Genomic DNA, 20842 nt, shown 5'->3' with positions numbered 1-20842 from the left:
ATTCAGTTATTGTTTGGCTCACTCCTTTAAAAGGTTTCTGCATGCTGACCAGTAATTTGTTTTATTTTGAAATCATAAAATGTGTGTTCGTTCCATATAAATTTTAAAATACGAACAATGTACAGCTTATTTCTTGGATATTTGTGTAGGGTAATGGGTTCAGTATGATGATTAGGTCTGCGTTGTTTCAACAAATGATTTGTTGATATAGTTACTTGATCAACATTCAGCTCAACATTACTTGATTCTATCAGAGGCAAAGTCTGGCATCTCTGTGCACTTAATAAAAGAAATAATATATACAAATTTTCAGGAAGAAACAGTAAAGATTGATCATTTGTATGACACCAGTAATTAAGAAAAACATTATCTTTTAGCCTGCTAAATTTCTAAAATGGACTGGTCCATCATTAAATTTGGGCAATACCATTTATTATTCGAAGGGGTAAGTGACTAGTGCAGGCCATCTTGGTCTGCACTGGTCACAAACAAAGGTAGAATCACTTGCCCCTAGCAGGGTAAAGGTTAACACCCAAACATTGCATGTTTTGAAATGTGAACACCCTTCATAAACAGATTCATGTTTAAGTCTGATCCTCTGCATGTTGTGATGAATGCTCCAACAACTGCTCTTGCCATGCATATGGCACTTATACTTAGACCTAGTTTAAATAATCCAGTCAGGAATGAAATAACAAGTTCCACATTTAAATTTACCACATTTGTTTCCCATCTGGAACAGAAACATTTTGTGATGACAGAGGAAAAGTGCAGTGTTGTGGACTTCCTCCATAAGTCAGCAATGAGCTTGGCAGCTTCATTAAATAATATCTTTGTGCTTGTGAAAATACTCAGATAATCTGAACACATCAAGGACCATTTTTTTGAGGGGATGAAGCCATTCTGGTTCATGAGGAAGTTGCAAGATTTGGCGTATAAAGTGTAGCAGTTGTGGCCACTAGCTTTGATTTTTCAAAATCTACACCACCAACAACCTTAGCATTGTCCTGTACAATTTTCTGCAGTATTCTTGTAATCAGAATAAAGGGAGAAAACCCATATGACAAATTATTTCATCAGTCTAAAGTAAATGCATCAATGGTCTATACAGTAGGGTTTGGCAAACAAGATACATACAGCCTAACTTGAATTAGCAGGCACCTGTACATAGCTTGACCCTGCTAATAGAACAGTCACCTTCTGGTACGAAGGTTTGAATTCCCTTTATGATGACCCTTTATGTAGCGTGACCCTGTCTAATGCTGTCAGCGACCAGTAGAAAGGTTATCTTCCCTTTTCAGTCGTGGCTGAATACAGGCTTTAAAGTTGGAAAACTCCCAGATCTTCAATGTTTTTTCCTCAAACACTCTTGTGGAAAAAGTAAATGTCTCATTAACATTTGTTTGAGCATATGTACCTCTGTTGTACTGCCAAGACAACTGGCTCTCTGAATTTGAAGCCATTATGAAAACCTGCCTTAAAGTTAAAATGAAAATCTAGCTGATGAATGTTCTTGGCTGACATAAAAAAATTCATGTAGCAGTATTAAATAACTTGGGACAACATCCTGAATTTCAGTGCAAAAATAATATTTTCAACATTCAGCTGGTAGCAAATCTTCTGGATTCTACCTCAAAAGTTCATGCAAGAATGTAATTAAGTAAATTTTCAAGAAAACATCTCTTAGTAACTATTATTATAGAATTGTTTGGAGGCCTCTGCGGCCAGGTGATTAAAGGTGCTGACTTTGAGTCACTTGCTAGGCACAAGTTTCGGTTTGAGCTTTGCTAGGAGCATAAAATTCTTCATAAGAGGAAGCCATCCAGCTTGGCTTATGGAAGGCCAGTGATTATACCCAGGTGCCCACCAATGATGAAATAATTCCCAGAGGGAGACCATGATGTAATGAATTCACACTGACTACAAGGAGAGCTATGTCATCTCTGTGTGATCCCTGTAATTTCATTAATGTTCTTCTGTTTGCTATCACATCATTAGAAGTTCATATGAGTCAAGAAATTAACCTTAATATGACCTTGTCAAGTTAATACATTCAGTTCTATGGCTTTAGTGATCATCTTTAAAAGGCTTGAAGACTTCTAAGCAATTTTGGTCATAGATTTCATTTCCTTACCATGTCACTGACTTTCATGACAGAATTTGTATTGACAGTTAGTAATATAACTCAGGTCACACTGGAAAGGCTGTGTCTCCTCGTATATAATAAAACTTGCTCACATTAAAAACTTTAGAATCCCTTAACTGGAGTAAAAAAGGAGATCTCTCATGCAAAATGGTAAAGATCATTTGTCTGTCACTGCTATGAGTTTAAAACCTTGCTTTAGTCAAAACAAAAATTCATATGAGATAACCATCCATCTGCATTGTGGAAAGTTTGTCGACACATTGGTAAAGGGAGCTGAGTGGAAATCAGATCCAGCTTGGTCAAGGAAACTGGGTGGAAATTAGGGACACCTTGGTAAAGGGAACTAGGTGGAAATTAGGGACACCTTGGTAAAGAGAACTGGAGTTGAAAATTAGGGAGGAGAAGGGTAAAGGGAGAAGAGTGTAAATGAAATTGAGTGAAAATTAGGGATACTTTGGTAAAGGGAGCTGGGGTTGGAAATTATGCAGGAGAAGGGTGTAAAGGAAACCGGGTGGAAATTAGGGACACCTTGAGCTGGGGTTGGAAATTAGGGACACCTTGGTAAAGGGAGAAAGGTGTTAAGGAAAGTGGGTGAAAATTAGGGACACCTTGGTAAAGGGAGAAGGGTGTAAAGGAAACAGGGTGGAAATTAGGGACACCTTTAGCTGGGGTTGGAAATTAGGGACACCTTGGTAAAGGGAGAAAGGTGTAAAGGAAACTGGGTGGAAATTAGGGACACCTTGGTAAAGGGAGAAATGTGTTAAGGAAAGTGGGTGAAAATTAGGGACACCTTGGTAAAGGGAGAAAGGTGTAAAGGAAACAGGGTGGAAATTAGGGACACCTTGAGCTGGGGTTGGAAATTAGGGACACCTTGGTAAAGGGAGAAAGGTGTTAAGGAAAGTGGGTGGAAATTAGGGACACCTTGGTAAAGGGAACTGGGTGGAAATAAGGGACACCTTGGTAAAGGGAACTGGATGGAAATAAAGGACACCTTGGTAAAGGGAGCTGTTTGAAAATTAGGGACACCTTGGTAAAGGGAGCTGGGTGGAAATAGGGACACCATGGTAAAGGGAACTGGGTGGAAATTAGGGACACCTTGGTAAAGGGAGTTGTTTGAAAATTAGGGACACCTTGGTAAAGGGACCTTGATGGAAATTATGGACACCTTGGTAAAGGGAACTTGGTGGAAGTAAGTACATCTTGGAAAATGGAGCTGTTTGAAAATTAGGGACACTTTGATAAAAGGAATTTGGTGGAAATTAGGGACACCTTGATAAAGGGAGTTCGATGGAAATTAAGGACACCTTGGTAAAGGGAACTGGTTGGAAATTTGGGACACCTTGTTTAAGGGACCTGGGTGGAAATGAGGGACACATTGGTAAAGGGAGCTGATCAGAAATTAGGGACACCTTTGTGAAGGGAACTGTATGGATAGTATGGACACCTTGGTAAAGGGAGCTGGGGTTGAAATTGAGGGACATCTTGGTAAAAAGAAATAGATTGGAAATTAGGGAACCTTGGTTAAGCTAACAACCTCACATTCACCCTACAGGTGGGACAAGACAATACAGACAACTCGTACTTCTAACAACAGTTAGTTATAGCAATATACACATTTTTATGTAACAAATGATTTTTTCAGGTATTTACAAACATCTAATGAGTGACAAGAAATTTGGGTTAACACACAATTTGATAGCAACCAAAGTGATGCCACCCCTCATACCACAGACTGTGAACCCAGGACTCAGCATGGAACAGGTACGTTCTTCTTGATGAGTTTCAAAAATAAGGTCTGTCCTGATTTATATCAAACTTCTCAAAACTGAGAAAGTACTTATCTATGGTAGTAAAATAAGAAGTGATTTATAAGCACACAATTCTTGCAAAAAAGGTAAAATAGCTTTTACAGCTGACATTAAAACTGTTGACCTTAATGATATATATGATTGTTTATTTTTAGCTCATCTGTCACTTAGTGACAGGTTGAGCTTTTGTGATCGCACTTTGTTTGTTGTCCGTCCATCCACAATTTCTTGTGAACACGATAGAGACCACATTTTGCAATCAATTTTAATCAAACTTGTACACAACTTGTATTGGCGTAATATCTTGGTTCCTTCGAAAACTGGTCAGATCCCGTTAGGGTTCCAGAGTTATGGCCCCTGAAAGGGCCAGAATTTGCTATTTTGGGCTTGTGAACACGATAGAGACCACATTTTGCAATCAACTTTAATCAAACTTGCACACAACTTGTATTGGCATAATATCTCGATTCCTTTCGAAAACTGGCCAGATCCCATCGTGGGTTCCAGAGTAATGGCCCCTTAAAGGGCCAAAATTTGCTATTTGCCTGGATCTAAACTGGGTCATGTCAGGTCAAAAACTAGGTCATTAGGTCAAATCAAAGGAGAAGCTTGTATACACTCAAGAGGCCACGTTTTTTGGTCCAATCTTTCCGAAAGAATGTTTGTTTTCATAAAACTTTGGACAAGTTCGAATCTAGATAGTGTGGGGTAAAAAACTAGGCCACAAGGTCAAATCAAAGAAAATGCTTGTTTACACTCAAAAGGCCACGTATTTTGGTCCAATCTTAATGAAAATTGGTCAGAATATTTGTCTCAATGAAATCACTAGGTAAAACATGTTTACACTGTTATGGTGTGTTACTGAGGTGAGCGCCCTCTTGTTTTTACAAATACTACATTTTGTAGCACTGATATAAAGTAACTGTTGAAGACTCATATAACTGCATAGTTTTTCAGTTTTGTTTTTAAAAACTTCTTTGGGATCTAATTATGTGAATGAAGAAATTTGCAGACATATACTTTTGTGCCTTTTACACAATTTTTTGTTCTGTATTCAAAGCACTTATATCTTTCTCAGAAAGTGTATCCATTTAAAGTTTCTTGGTTTTTATTAATCTCTGGTAAGATGTTTCTAGGGACTTGCTTTAAAAAAAGAAGACAGACTGATTAATTTTGTTTATTGTCTGTAAACCTAAAGTCCCTCCTAATCAGACTCTTTAAACAAATTACCATAGAAAGGTTTTCCCATTCTTACATATAACTAAATTTAGATAATTAGATAAATTCAATAAAAGGTTTGTTTTACAGGGGTACTTTAATGGACCATGTATGTAATGTTAGATTAACTGCTAATTTACCCTCACTTTGCTCTATACAGTTCAGTGCCTTAATGGAAGTTTTACGGGATATGTTGGAGCATATAGACAGGAAGAGACGAGACAAGATGAAACAGGAGACTGTAACTGTACCCATACCTCATAGGTAACAGAGTCATTATCTCAGCCATAACTTGAATAGTAACTGTACCCATACCTCACAGGTAACTGAGTCATTTTCTCAGCCATAACCTGAATAGTAACTGTACCCATACCTCACAGGTAACTGAGTCATTATCTCAGCCATAACCAGAATAGTAACTGTACCCATACCTCACAGGTAACTGAGTCATTTTCTCAGCCATAACCTGAACAGTAACTGTACCCATACCTCATAGGTAACTGAGTCATTATCTCAGTCATAACTTGAATAGTAACTGTACCCATACCTCACAGGTAACTGAGTCATTATCTCAGCCATAACCAGAATAGTAACGGTATCCATACCTCACAGGTAACTGAGTCATTATCTCAGACATAACCTGAATAGATACTGGATTTTTGTTCTTATCTTTTACAATTAAACATGACACTTGCTCTGTAACTTGGTTGTTTACACCTGGAATATAACAGTTTGATATTGTTTAACAGGGGCCTTATCAACATGTCAGCAGACAGTCAGAAGGACAGTACAAGAAACTTCCTGTCTGTTGATGATGCTGTACACTTACAGAAAAGTAGAACAGGTATTGTTATCTTGTTAAAATCATCTTTTATTTCTTTCTTTTTGCACACTTTTTATTACTGGATTGTAATTTGCCTCATTTCTTACAACACCCTTCTTAAATGAGTTTAGCACATTGCTCACCTAGTTATATATAGCATTATCAAATTGATATAGTTTAATTGCACTTTAAGTTTTTAACCTTTACCCTGCTAAAATTCTAAAGTGGACTGGTCAATCATTCAATTTGGGCAGTACCACTTATTATTCAAAAGGGTGTTCACTGAAAACTTACTGACTGAATAGCGAACAGTGCAGGCTGACTTGGTCTGCACTGGTCGCGAAGGCAGAATCACTTGCCACCAGTAGGCTGAAGGTTAATAACCTAAGTCCTTGCTTTTGAATAAAACACAATGCTTGCAGTTATTATACATTGATATTCCATATCTATTTTTCTCTTCCAATCAGTGGTTTGCATTTGTACCAAGAGACTGTCCAATATATTTCTGTATTGGATACAATATATTTCATACCAGAAGATGCAATGATCTTTGTTTGAATCTCAATGTTCACAATGAGGGATAATACAAGTTTGTGTTGTGTATTAATTTTTGCAGAAGCCCTTGAGATATGTTTGTGACCGAGAAAAATAGCCATAGAATGAAAATATTTTTTAAACATTGTCTTGTACAATATGGGATATATTTGGACAAGAAATCATTATAAAAACATATTAGAAAAGCCAATGTTAAACCTAATAATCATAAACTTTGCTGTCATTAATTTGTTTTAGTTCTAACACTTTAACCAAAGGTTTAGGTGTGAACTTTTAGTATAGGTAGGTGGTCCAGTATCATCAACATGTTTACTTACTTAAACCTTTTCTCTGAAGGTCAGAATTTCACCAGATTTGCTTGGACCTTTCCCAAATATGTTTAAATTTCATTTAGGAGCTGCAAGAGCTAAAAATAGAAAAACAAACTTTTGAATTAGTTCTTCCTTAGTTTTCCCCATACTTGATCTGTAGCATTTATATTCAGGTCTGTGCAAATGGTTCTGCTTGACTGCACCTTGTTGCCTCCAGAACTAAAATACACATCTCATCTTGATGGAAGCATAACAAACTTGGTCAGAAGGTTCTTGTATTGATGTTTCTTAAATGTATAAATAGTTCTGCTTGACTGTATATAGGGGCTAACAGAGGTAGTAGTACAACAGAAGCTAAGCCTTTTAATGACTTTTATTCATTATCCAATTGATGAATGTTCATCAAACTTTGTCCGAAGCAGCCTTCTGTTGATTTTTCTCAAATTTGTTCAAATGATGAGTTGAATATAGAAAAAGTTCATGGTCAAATTAATTCTCCATTTCATTTGAGTAGTTCTGTTTAATTGCACTTAAGGCAGAGCTAAAAATAGAAAAATCTTTAAACAGCCTGTTTGCATGAATCTTGTGATGGATGCTCATGAAACTTGGTCATAAGTAGGGTCAAGATAAGGTGAGCAATTTAGGACAGTCATTGCCATGTTGTTTGGCTGGAGGGCTTAATATGTTAAATGTGTTCCATTTAAAAACATGTATTAATTATGCATTTATTTAAGAATGTTAGAAAAATCAAGACTGCTTTTAGTTTCAAAATTTCAACACAAAATGTTTTCAAATTTTGATATTTATTTCATGATCACTTTTATGTTTACCTTTACGTTGGAGGGTGGGGGAGGGGGTGGAAGTTAATTTCATGTTTTTTTCCTATTGGGCAGCCATTAGTCCATTGGTTTCCAAGCAATAAATGAAAACACATATGCCTTCTGATGTCAAATGCCTGTTGTCTTGACACTTTTGTTTTGTTGGTCAAAGGTCAATGTCACAGGGACAGGGAGACTGGCAATGATTTCTAGTTTATCTACATTAATCAGATTTCATAGGATGAGTGCCTGTGGTCAGAAGATGACCCCTACTATTCTAAAGCAAGGTTCAAGGTCAGAGCAACCTTTGACTGGGAATTCATACCCAGTTTCACCCAGTAGGATATCATGGGAGGCATATGTGTTTTACAAAATTTAAAATCACAGCATTAGCCCACAGATTTATAAAGTTTGCAATCATTTTGGGGGAAATGGTTGCCCCTTTTGCTATATTTACTTTCAAATGCCTAGTTTATTCATGTAGTGACACATCTTTATTACTTCACTGCAGAGAGTATTTTCAGGAATAGTTTTATAAAGTGAATTTGTTGTCAAACATTTCCTCTTTGGGTTCATTATAAATGTTTTTATTTTGTTGTTTCCTTTTTTATAAAACCTGTATGTGATATTTCTAGTAATTATTGAATATTATTTAAAAAATATATTTAAGTTTAAATCTGTACCTGGAAACAAGGACATTCCCACAGGTATTATTGTTTGAAGACGAAACTATTTTAAAGGAAAACTGACATAAAAAGAAAACATATTAAAAACCCCTTCCTTTGCAGTTAGACTGCCTACAAAATATTCCTTGACAACCCTGATAGAGACAGATTGAAATATCACATACTAGTTGTAGAGTTATTTAATAATGCTTAGAAATTTACTAACACTTAGTGACTTACTTACACAATACTGTTTGATCCACTGTTTAAGTAACAGGGTTTTGTGAAATTTGATTGAATTTTAAAATTGAAAATACCAAAATTTAAAAAAAAGGCAAAATTTTTAGTCCCCTACCAACATTGTTTCTTTGAAGGGAACTTATGGTTTACAGCATGTCTGTCCATTTATCCATCCATCTGTCAGTCACACAAACTGGGATTCTGTTTTAACTTTGTTGTAGACATAGTTTCATGAAACTTGGTACATGGATAGATGGCAATTTGATGAATGTCTGTGTCCTTTAATTTTGTTGCTCTGGCAAAATTATTGTTGATATGGTAGAAAATGTGGTTTTGTGGCAACAAACGGTCAATAAATCTGACAAAAATGTATAAAAAATGGTGGAATCCTTTGATAACTTAAAAAATACAAGATATATTTCATGAAACTTGATACATAGATAAGTGACATTATGGAGAATATGCATAACCTTAGTACAAGCAGTTTTTTCATGAAATTTGGTATATAGGTGGAAAACAATTCGGAGAACATGCACAGTATTTGATTTTCTCCATTTGTTTGTCTGTTCATTCATTTGTCTGCCCTTTTGTCAGTCCCAGATAGTGGATTCTGTCATAAGTTTAAAAGTACGTATTGTTTTTTCATGAAACCTTGAGCATAGGTAGAAAGCAATGTGTAGAATATACAGATCATTTTATTTTCTGTTCCATTTGTCCGCCTGTCTCTCCATCTATCAGCCACAAAAGATACATATTTTATAGACTTATAGCAGAGAGTATGCAGCTTCTTCAGTTTAGTTTCAATGTAAAATATATGTTCCTGTGGCAGTAAATATGATAAATGCCCCTTCTGGTATGGGACTTTTATTTCTGGGAAATAGTTTTGTTAATGGTAAATTAAGAAATAAAAATATTCTTTTGAAAATTTAAAAAAAAGTCTTATTACCAGTGTTGGAGGCCTTTAGAATGTTGTTAAGATATGACTGGTATTATGTTTAGTTTCAACTTTAGTAAATTCAAAGAACCTTGTTACTGTAAAAGGTGGTTCATACAGTAGAGATTTACTAACACTGTTTTTGTTCTACTAGAATACTCCTTTTCCTCACTTCCTATTTTGGAAAGTAACAAGACGAGTAGTATAGAACACCAGCCTGTTAAAATTACCATTAGAAAAGGTAAACATGTCATTTATGTTTGTAGCTGTACTGTTTGTGATCATTCTAGTGGGAAATTAGGGCTTGCTGTTCAGAAAACTGAATTTCAGTGGTGCTCTTGTGAATATTACACAAACTAGAGTACTCTTACTCTAAAAACATGTTTTCAAAAGCCTTAGCTCTACTGTTAATGTGTATACTGATTAACAAGTTTCTACCAAAAGTCAAAATCTCATACAGAACAACTCATTTAAAGATGTGAGATATCATTCACATATGTTGTTTCGAAGCTTTTTCTGCAAAGAACAAACTTAATTTTGTACACTTTGGTATGTGTGACCCTTTCTTGATATTGTTGTTGCATATATCTATCAGTCCTTTTAGCTCACCTTAGCTTTTTGTGATCACCCTGTGTCTGTTGTCTATTGCCCACCAGTGTCTGCTTTTTACTTAAACATCTTCTCTTCTGAAACTGCAGGACAGAATTACACCGAACTATGTCTGTAACATCCTGGCAAGATCATCTCTTATATTTGTTTATCCCCCCACCAAAGGTGAAGGGGATATTAGAAATGCTCTCCGTCCGTCCGTCCGTCCGTCCGTCCGTCCGCAACGATCTTTGTCCGGACCATAACTCCAAAAGTACTTGAGGGATTTTCTTCAAACTTCATACACTGATAGAACACATTGGGAGGAAGTGCAGTGTGCAAGAACAATAACTCTACCTTGCCTATTTTTTAGCTCACCTGAGCAATGCTCAGGTGAGTTTTTCTGATCGCTCGATGTCCGGCGTCCGTCGTCCGTCGTCTGTCGTCTGTCGTCTGTCGTCCGTCGTCTGTCAACATTTAGCTTGTGTATGCGATAGAGGCTGTATTTTTCAATTAATCTTCATGAATATTGGTCAGAATGATAACCTTGATGAAATCTAGGCCGAGTTCGAAAATGGGTCATCTCGGGTCAAAAACTAGGTCACTAGGTCAAATCAAAGAAAAACCTTGTGTATGCGATAGAGGCTGTATTTTTCATTTAATCTTCATGAATTTTGGTCAGAATGATAACTTTGATGAAATCTAGGCCGAGTTCGAAAATGGGTCATCTCGGGTCAAAAACTAGGTCACTAGGTCAAATCAAAGAAAAACCTTGTGTATGCGATAGAGGCGGTATTTTTCAATTAATCTTCATGAATATTGGTCAGAATGATAACCTTGATGAAATCTAGGCCGAGTTCGAAAATGGGTCATCTCGGGTCAAAAACTAGGTCACTAGGTCAAATCAAAGAAAAACCTTGTGTATGCGATAGAGGCTGTATTTTTCAATTCTTCTTCATGAATTTTGGTCAGAATGATAACCTTGATGAAATCTAGGCCGAGTTTGAAAATGGGTCATCTCGGGTCAAAAACTAGGTCACTAGGTCAAATCAAAGAAAAACCTTGTGTATGCGATAGAGGCTGTATTTTTCAATTGATCTTCATGAATTTTGGTCAGAATGATTGCCTTGATGAAATCTAGGTCGAGTTCGAAAATGGGTCATCTGGGTCAAAAACTAGGTCACTAGGTCAAATCAAAGAAAAACCTTGTGTATGCGATAGAGGCGGTATTTTTCAATTGATCTTCATGAATTTTGGTCAGAATGATTACCTTGATGAAATTTAGACCAAGTTCGAAAATAGGTCATGTGGGGTCAAAAACTAGGTCACTAGGTCATATCACGTTAAAACCTTGTGTATGCGATAGAGGCTGTATTTTTCAATTGATCTTCATGAATTTTGGTCAGAATGATTACCTTGATGAAATTTAGACCAAGTTCGAAAATAGGTCGTCTGGGGTCAAAAAACTAGGTCACTAGGTCAAATCAAAGAAAAACCTTGTGTATGCAGTAGAGGCTGTATTTTTCAACTGATCTTCATGAAATTTAGCCAGAATGATTACCTTTATAAAATCTAGGCCGTGTTCGAAAACGGGTCATCTCGGGTCAAAAACTAGGTCACTAGGTCAAATCGAAGAAAAACATTGTGTATGCAATAGAGGATGTATTTTTCAATTGATCTGTATGAAATTTGGTCAGAATGATTGTCTTGATGAAATCTAGGTCGATTTTGAATATGGGTTATCTGAGGTCAAAAACTAGGTCACTAGGTCAAATTAAAGAAAATCTTGTGTATGCATAGAGACTGTTTTTTTCAATTGATTTTATGAAATTTGGTCAGGTTGATTGCCTTAATGAAATCTAGGTCGAATTTGAATATGGGTCATCTGAGGTCATAAAACTAGGTTACTTGGTCAAATCAAAGAAAAACTTCTGTATGTGATAGAGGCTGTATTTTTCAGTTGATCTTCATGAATTTTGGTCAGAATGATTGCCTTGATAAAATCTAGGTCGAGTTTGAACATGGGTCATCTAGGGTCAAAACTAGGTCATATCTAAGAAAATGCTTGTTTTATCGCAAGAGACCAATTTTTTGGTCCAATCTTAATGAAAATTGGTCAGAATATTTGTTTCCTTGAAATCACTAGGTCAAACATGTTTTACACTGTTATGGAGTGTTTCTTAGGTGAGCGACCTAGGGCCATCTTGGCCCTCTTGTTGAGTTATTCCCCTTTATCTTATTTTCTTAAAAAATTTTGTCCGGAGCATAACTCCAAAAGTACTGGAGGGATTTTCTTCAAACTTCATACACTGATAGAACACATTGGGAGGAAGTGCAGTGTGCAAGAACAATAACTCTACCTTGCCTATTTTTTGAGTTATTCCCTTTATCATATTTTCTTAAAACATTTTGTCCGGAGATAACCCCAAAAGTACTGGAGGGATTTCTCAAACTTCATACACTGATAGAAACACATTGGGAGGAAGTGCAGTGTGCAAGAACAATAACTCTACCTTGCCTATTTTTAGGTTATTCCCCTTTATCATATTTTCTTAAAAAAATTTGTCCGGAGCATGTCTTCTTCATGCATGGAGGGATTTTGATATATCTTGCACAAATGTTTACCACCACGAGGCGGGAGTGTCATACGCAGGAACCAGGTCCCTAGGTCTAAGGTCAAGGTCACACTTAGAGGTCAAAGGATACAAGAATAAAAACCTTGTCCGGAGCATTTCTTCTTCATGCATTGAGGGATTTTGATATAACTTGGCACAAATGTTCACCACCACGAGACGGAGTGTCAGCGCAAGATCCAGGTCACTAGCCTAAGGTCAAGGGTCACACTTAGAGGCCAAAGGTCAGATACAAGAATGACTTTGTCGAAGCATTTCTTCTTCATGCATAGAGGGATTTTGATGTAACTTGGCACAATTATACACCATCATGAGACGAAGTGTCATGCGCAGTTCCCTTCTTTAGAATTACTTCCCTTTGTTGTTACTTTAAATAGCTTTTATTGTAACTTTTCATTACTAGTCGTAGGGAAAAATCGAGACCACTTTTCTGTAGTACAACAAAATGCTAAATCCAATTTTGAGGTGTATTTTGACCAGTCTCTTCCTGATAAAGATTTTTGTGTGGACTTGCAATTTTTTTTTTTTTTTTTTTTTTTTTTTTTAAAGATTAACTTCCCTTAGTTGTTACTATAAATAACTTATATTGTAACATTTTTATATTGACCTAGGGAAAAAACAAGACCACTTTTCTGTGGTACAGCATAGATGTTACTCTCCAGTTTTAGGTGTATTTTATTAATTTATTATATATAAGGTATCTCTACCTATAAGGAGCTTTTTTGTGGACTTTAAAAAACAAAAGACTTACAATGATTACTAAACAACCACAAAATTAACATTCCATTTGCAAATACAGCTGCCCGGTGGGGGGATTAGCCATGTCTGACATGGCTCTTGTTTAAATGGTTCTGCTTGATTAGCTAACACTAAAAACAAATTTAAAGGACTTCTTCTCATGAACCATTCACTAGATCATCACCAAACTTGGTCTGTAGTATCCAGGTAAGGTTCTGTCTCAAGTTTATTCAATTGGTTTAACTTGACTCATTTTAGAAGCCACTAGAGCTAAAAACAGAAAACCTTTAAACAACTTCTTTTCATGAACCGCTTGATGGATTATCACTAAACATATTGTATAACTACTAGGATGTAATAAAGATCATGTTCTGTTCTGTAGCATCCTAGTAAGGTCCTCTCTCAGTACCCACTTGAATGATTTATGGGCTGTCAGAGCTAAAAATTTTAAAAAGGCATTAAACCTCTTCTGCTCTTGAACAACTTGATGGATCATGAGCAAAAGCTTGGTTATAGCATCCTTGTAAGGTCCTCACACAGATTTGTCCAAATACAGTCGAATACCGTTACCTCGATATTCAAGGGACTGTAAAAATTGCATCGACGTATCCGAAGTTCGACGTAACGATATCGACAAATCATCTTAATTAAATACATACATAAAACTTTCTTAACTTTTCAAAATATACATTTAAACAATAGCACTTTTATTCCTTCCCAAAACAAGTCTGAATGCAGGGGTAATGTTCCTAGCTGAGTAGTCATCTGGACTGTGCTTCGGTAACAAAAATTTGCCAGTTAAATACGCATATTGTTACTCAATCCTAAATGGCAGATTTTTACTCCGTCAAACAGAAAATGTTATCCAAATTAGTTGTTATTTTGGAAAACAAATTTGCTGCTTGCACGCTGTTTTATTTATAAGACTAATTATTGGGAATAAAATGCAAACTTCCAGACATTTAAATTGGATTAAAGATTAAATAACAAACAAAACAAACACACAAACTAACTTGAATATGATTAATACATCGCGGGTCAACAATAGGTTGATTTTCACACCTTACAAATAACATGGATATTTTTGATAAGCTGTGATATCGAAGAAAACAGATGTAAAAACAGTACAGGTAAGTTGACGGGACTGAAAAATCTCATCGAGCTAACCAAAGTATCGAGCTAATCATATCGAGGTAATGATAAATAACTACATTAAGATAAATACGGAAAAATTGGGACCGGCTCAAACACATCGTGCTAACCGGAGTATCAAGCTAACCGATATCGAGGTAACGATATTCAACTGTAGTTCTGCCTGACTAATTATAAGGGCCTTCAGAAGTAAAAATAAAAAGAACCTTTCAACACCTTGATTAATCATGAAGTAATAATTATGCATTAGTGTAAAGATAAATTCTGCAATGTGAAATGTGGACTAAATTTTTATACAAGATAAAGATTATTATGTGAAGAGTAGATTTATAACTATGGATATAAAAAATGATAGCATAGAATTTTAGGTACTGCAAGTTTTCTTTGTAATTCCTTCAACAGTTGAGCAAATTACAAGCTTTCTGTGTAATTCCTTCAACAGTGGAACAGATTGCCAACTGTCTGTGTAATTCCTTCAACAGTTGAACAACTTTCAAGTTTTTAATATAATTTTTTCAACAGTTCAACATCCTAGAAAATTTGATGTGTAATTCCTTCAATAGTTGAACAGCCTTGCAAGTTTTCTGTGTAATTCCTTCAATGGTTGAACAACATTGCAAGTTTTCAATGTAATTTCTCCAACAGTTGAACATCCTTGCAAGTTTTCTGTGTAATTCCTTCAATGGTTGAACAACCTTGCAAGTTTTCTGTGTAATTCCTTCTACAGTGGAACACCATTGCAAGTTTTCTGTGTACTTCCTTCAACAGTGGAACAACCTTGCAAGTTTTCTGTGTAATTCCTTCAATGGTTGAACAACCTTGCAAGTTTTCTATGTAATTCCTTCAACAGTGGAACACCCTTGCAAGTTTTCTGTGTACTTCCTTCAACAGTGGAACAACCTTGCATGTTTTCTGTGTAATTCCTTCAATAGTTGAACAACCTTGCAAGTTTTCTGCGTAATTCCTTCAACAGTTGAACAACCTTGCAAATTTTCTGTGTAACTCCCTCAGCAGTTGAACAACCTTGTAAATTTTCTCTGTAATTCATTCAGTGGTTTGAACAACTTTGTAAGTTTTGTAATTAATTCCTTGAACAGTTGAACAACCTTGCATATTTTGTACGTAATTACTTCAACTGTTGAACAACCTTGCATGTTTTCTGTGTGGAACACCCTTGCAAGTTTTCTGTGTAGTTCCTTCAACAGTGGAACACCCTTGCAAGTTTTCTGTGTAATTCCTTCAGCAGTTGAACAACCTTGCAAATTTTCTGTGTGATTCCATCAACAGTTGAACAACCTTGCAGATTTTGTATGTAATTCCTTCAACAGTTGAACAACCTTGCAAGATTTCTGTGTAATTCCTTCAACAGTTGAACATCCTTGCAAGTTTTCTATGTAATCTCTTCAACAGTGGAACACCTTTGCAAGTTTGCAATGTAATTCCTTCAACAGTGGAACACCCTTGCAAGCTTTCTGTATAATTCCTTCAACAGTTGAACAACCTTTCAAGTTTTAAATATGATATTTTCAACAGTTGAACAACCTTGCAAGATTTCTGTGTAATTCCTTCAATGGTTGAACAACCTTGCAAGTTTTCTGTGTAATTCCTTCAACAGTAAACACCCTTCCAAGCTTTCTGTATAATTCCTTCAACAGTTGAACAGCCTTTCAAGTTTTAATATGATATTTTCAACAGCTGAACAACCTTGCAAGTTTTCTTTTTAATTCCTCCAACAGTTGAACAACCTTGCAAGTTTTCTGTGTAATTCCTTCAATGGTTGAACAACCTTGCAAGTTTTCAATGTAATTCCTTCAACAGTGGAACACCCTTGCAAGCTTTCTGTATAATTCCTTCAACAGTTGAACAACCTTTCAAGTTTTTAATATGATATTTTCAACAGCTGAACAACCTTGCAAGTTTTCTGTTTAATTCCTCCAACAGTTGAACAACCTTGTATGTTTTCTGTGTAATTCCTTCAGTGGTTGAACAACCTTGCAAGTTTTCTTTGTAATTCCTTCAACAGTGGAACACCCTTGCAAGTTTTCTGTGTACTTCCTTCAACAATGGAACAGCCTTGTATGTTTTCTGTGTAATTCCTTCAATAGTTGAACAACCTTGCAAGTTTTCTGTGTAATTCTTTCAACAGTTGAACAACCTTGCAAATTTTCTATGTAACGCCCTCAGCAGTTGAACAACCTTGTAAATTTTCTCTGTAATTCATTCAATGGTTTGAACAACTTTGTAAGTTTTGTAATTAATTCCTTGAACAGTTGAACAACATTGCATATTTTGTACGTAATTCCTTCAACTGTTGAACAACCTTGCATGTTTTCTGTGTGGAACACCCTTGCAAGTTTTCTGTGTAATTCCTTCAACAGTGGATCACCCTTGCAAGTTTACTGTGTAATTCCTTCAACAGTTGAACAACCTTGCAGATTTTCTGTGTAATTCCTTCAACAGTTTAACAAACTTGCATATTTTGTATGTAATTCCTTCAACAGTTGAACAACCTTGCAGATTTTCTGTGTAATTCCTTCAACAGTTTAACAAACTTGCAGATTTTGTATGTAATTCCTCCAACAGTTGAACAACCTTGCAAGTTTTCTGTGTAATTCTTTCAACAGTTGAACAACCTTACAGGTTTTCTGTGTAATTCCTTCAACAGTTGAACAACCTTGGAGATTTTCTGTGTAATTCCTTCAACAGTTGAACAACCTTGCAAATTTTCTGTGTAATTCCTTCAGTAGTTGAACAACCTTACAGGTTTTCTGTGTAATTCTTTCAACAGTTTAACAAACTTGCAGATTTTGTATGTAATTCCTCCAACAGTTGAACAACCTTGGAAGTTTTCTGTGTAATTCCTTCAGCAGTTCAACAGCCTTGCAAGTTTTCTGTTAAATTCCTTCAACAGTTGAACAACCTTGCAGATTTTGTATGTAATTCCTTGAACAGTTGAAAAACCTTGCAGGTTTTCTGTGTAATTCCTTCAACAGTTGAACAACCTTGGAGATTGTCTGTGTAATTCCTTCAACAGTTGAACAACCTTGCATATTTTGTATGTAATTCCTTCAGCAGTTCAACAGCCTTGCAAATTTTCTGTGTAATTCCTTCAACAGTTGAACAACCTTGGAGATTGTCTGTGTAATTCCTTCAACAGTTGAACAACATTGCATATTTTGTATGTAATTCCTTCAGCAGTTCAACAGCCTTGCAAGTTTTCTGTTAAATTCCTTCAACAGTTGAACAACCTTGCAAATTTTCTGTGTAATTCCTTCAACAGTTGAACAACCTTGCAGATTTTGTATGTAATTCCTTGAACAGTTGAAAAACCTTGCAAGTTTTCTGTGTAATTCCTTCAACAGTTGAACAACCTTACAGGTTTTCTGTGTAATTCCTTCAACAGTTGAACAACCTTGCAAATTTTCTGTGTAATTCCTTCAACAGTTGAACAACCTTGCAAATTTTCTGTGTAATTCCTTCAACAGTTGAACAACCTTGCAAATTTTCTGTGTAATTCCTTCAATAGTTGAACAACCTTACAGGTTTTCTGTGTAATTCCTTCAACAGTTTAACAACCTTGCAAGTTTTCTGTGTAATTCCTTCAATAGTTGAACAACCTTACAGGTTTTCTGTGTAATTCTTTCAACAGTTTAACAACCTTGGAGATTGTCTATGTAATTCCTTCAACAGTTGAACAACCTTGCAAGTTTTCTGTGTAATTCCTTCAATGGTTGAACAACCTTGCAAGTTTTCTGCGTAATTCTTTCAACAGTTGAACAACCTTGCAAGTTTTCTATGTAACTCCCTCAGCAGTTGAACAACCTTGTAAATTTTCTCCGTAATTCATTCAATGGTTTGAACAACTTTGTAAGTTTTGTAATAAATTCCTTGAACAGTTGAACAACATTGCATATTTTGTACGTAATTCCTTCAACTGTTGAACAACCTTGCATGTTTTCTGTGTGGAACACCCTTGCAAGTTTTCTGTGTAGTTCCTTCAACAGTGGCTCACCCTTGCAAGTTTTCTGTGTAATTCCTTCAACAGTTGAACAACCTTGCAGATTTTCTGTGTAATTCCTTCAACAGTTTAACAAACTTGCAGATTTTGTATGTAATTCCTCCAACAGTTGAACAACCTTGCAAGTTTTCTGTGTAATTCCTTCAACAGTTGAACAACCTTACAGGTTTTCTGTGTAATTCCTTCAACAGTTGAACAACCTTGGAGATTGTCTGTGTAATTCCTTCAACAGTTGAACAACCTTGCATATTTTGTATGTAATTCCTTCAGCAGTTCAACAGCCTTGCAAGTTTTCTGTTAAATTCCTTCAACAGTTGAACAACCTTGCAGATTTTGTATGTAATTCCTTGAACAGTTGAAAAACCTTGCAAATTTTCTGTGTAATTCCTTCAACAGTTGAACAACCTTGCAAATTTTCTGTGTAATTCCTTCAACAGTTGAACAACCTTGGAGATTGTCTGTGTAATTCCTTCAACAGTTGAACAACCTTGCATATTTTGTATGTAATTCCTTCAGCAGTTCAACAGCCTTGCAAGTTTTCTGTTAAATTCCTTCAACAGTTGAACAACCTTGCAGATTTTGTATGTAATTCCTTGAACAGTTGAAAAACCTTGCAAGTTTTCTGTGTAACTCCCTCAACAGTTGAACAACCTTGCAAAATTTCTCTGTAATTCATTCAACGGTTTGAACAACTTTGTAAGTTTTGTAATTCCTTCAACAGTTGAAACACTTTGCATATTTTGTATGTAATTCCTTTAACAGTTGAACAACCTTGCAAATTTTCTGTGTAATTCCTTCAACAGTTGAACAACCTTGAAAATTTTCTATATAATGTCATTGATATTTGTTTTTCATTTGTCTTTTTTTTTGCTGCATACAATAGTTAAAGTTTTAAAATAGACTAAACATAGAATATTATACCTGCACTTTAGACAGTTTCTCAGTGCCCTTGAAAGTATTTTCGAAATTTCTGTTATTTGACAGTTATGTATACTTGTGTTGTTATAATGTTGTTTATTGTTTTCAGTTCCTGCCACACCTGAGTCTCATCCTAAATTGTCTGCTCCAAAACCTAAATCGATCACCCATAATGCATCTGGTGGATCTCTGGTAAAGTATTTACCTGTTCATTTCAACACAAACTTAAAACCTGAAAAAGTAAAATAATTCCACAGTCTGTAGACATAATCATAATAACAATACCAGGAAAACATTCTTCTCATATTCAGTCTTGGAAAGGCCTCCATTGCCTAGCAGTTGTGGTCCCTTATTAACCAGGTTTTCGTAGAAAACCAGTTATTAGGTTGGGGTATGTTGTCAAGCAGGCGGGCGTCAAACTTGGTTTCCGCACAATAACTTTAGTTTGGAACAAGCTATAGACACCAAACTTGGCCTGTAGATAGATGATAAGGAGACAAAGCTTGGGATTGCATTTGGTGTCATTTGGGTCAAGGTCAAGGTAGCTGTTAAGTCAGTGGGACAAGCTACTTTTTAGTCAGTGGGACAGAAGGATGTAGGTTCAAATCCTACTGAGATAAAAAAAAATCTTTTTTTTTTGGTCAAGGTCAAGGTCACAGTTACTAAAAATAGATTTTTTTCTCTAAAACATTTTTTTTTTTTAGTGTGATCATCAAAAAGGTGGTTTCCGCTTTATAATTTTAGTTTGGACTTACTTACTGCCTCCAAATTTTGTGAACAGCAAGCTTATCTGAAAAGTTAGCTTTGAATGATATTTGGGGTCACTGTTACTAAAAATAGAATAATGGTTTCCACTCAATATCTTTAGTTTGGGTACACTTATTGTCAGTATACTTGGTGTGTAGATAGCTTTTATCAAACACAAAAGGTTGGGAATGTATATAAAGTCACTCAGATCAGGGTCAGGGTCAGTGTAGCTAAAAATAGAAAAATGGAGTCATATTTGAAATAAAAAATAGACTTTTTTACTTTGGAATGGAAGGGTGTCAGTTTAAATCTCACTGAGATCAAAACATTTTTTTTTCTTTTTTCGTGTTTTTTTTGTTGGTGACAAAAAGGTCATTTTAATGCCATTGGATAACTAAAATTAGAAAAATATGGTTATAGTTATAATAAAAAATATATGTATAATAGAATTTGACCATTTTTAGCTCACCTGAGCTAAAGGCTCCTGGTGAGCTTTTGTGACCGCTTAGTGTCCGTCGTCAGTCGTGCGT

At 35.7% G+C, this 20842-nt stretch overlaps 1 protein-coding gene across 3 annotated transcripts in view; it reads left to right on the top strand.

Annotated features, from left to right (window-relative positions):
* Window positions 1-20842, top strand: part of LOC128555512 (SCY1-like protein 2) — a 503011-nt gene that overhangs the window by 453691 nt on the left and 28478 nt on the right. For 2 of the 3 annotated variants that reach the window (XM_053537941.1, XM_053537939.1), the window contains exons 16-20: window positions 3789-3907; window positions 5333-5436; window positions 5922-6016; window positions 9673-9759; window positions 19675-19757. In XM_053537941.1, coding sequence (XP_053393916.1) covers window positions 3789-3907; window positions 5333-5436; window positions 5922-6016; window positions 9673-9759; window positions 19675-19757 — 488 coding nt within the window. The remainder of the gene's footprint in view (window positions 1-3788; window positions 3908-5332; window positions 5437-5921; window positions 6017-9672; window positions 9760-19674; window positions 19758-20842) is intronic. The other variant, XM_053537940.1, reaches the window with a different exon arrangement.

Source organism: Mercenaria mercenaria, chromosome 3, assembly GCF_021730395.1.
Source record: "Mercenaria mercenaria strain notata chromosome 3, MADL_Memer_1, whole genome shotgun sequence".
NCBI classification, from domain to species: Eukaryota; Metazoa; Mollusca; class Bivalvia; order Venerida; family Veneridae; genus Mercenaria; species Mercenaria mercenaria.
Note: the sequence above shows the minus strand (reverse complement) of the source record. Positions and strands in the feature narration are given on the sequence as shown.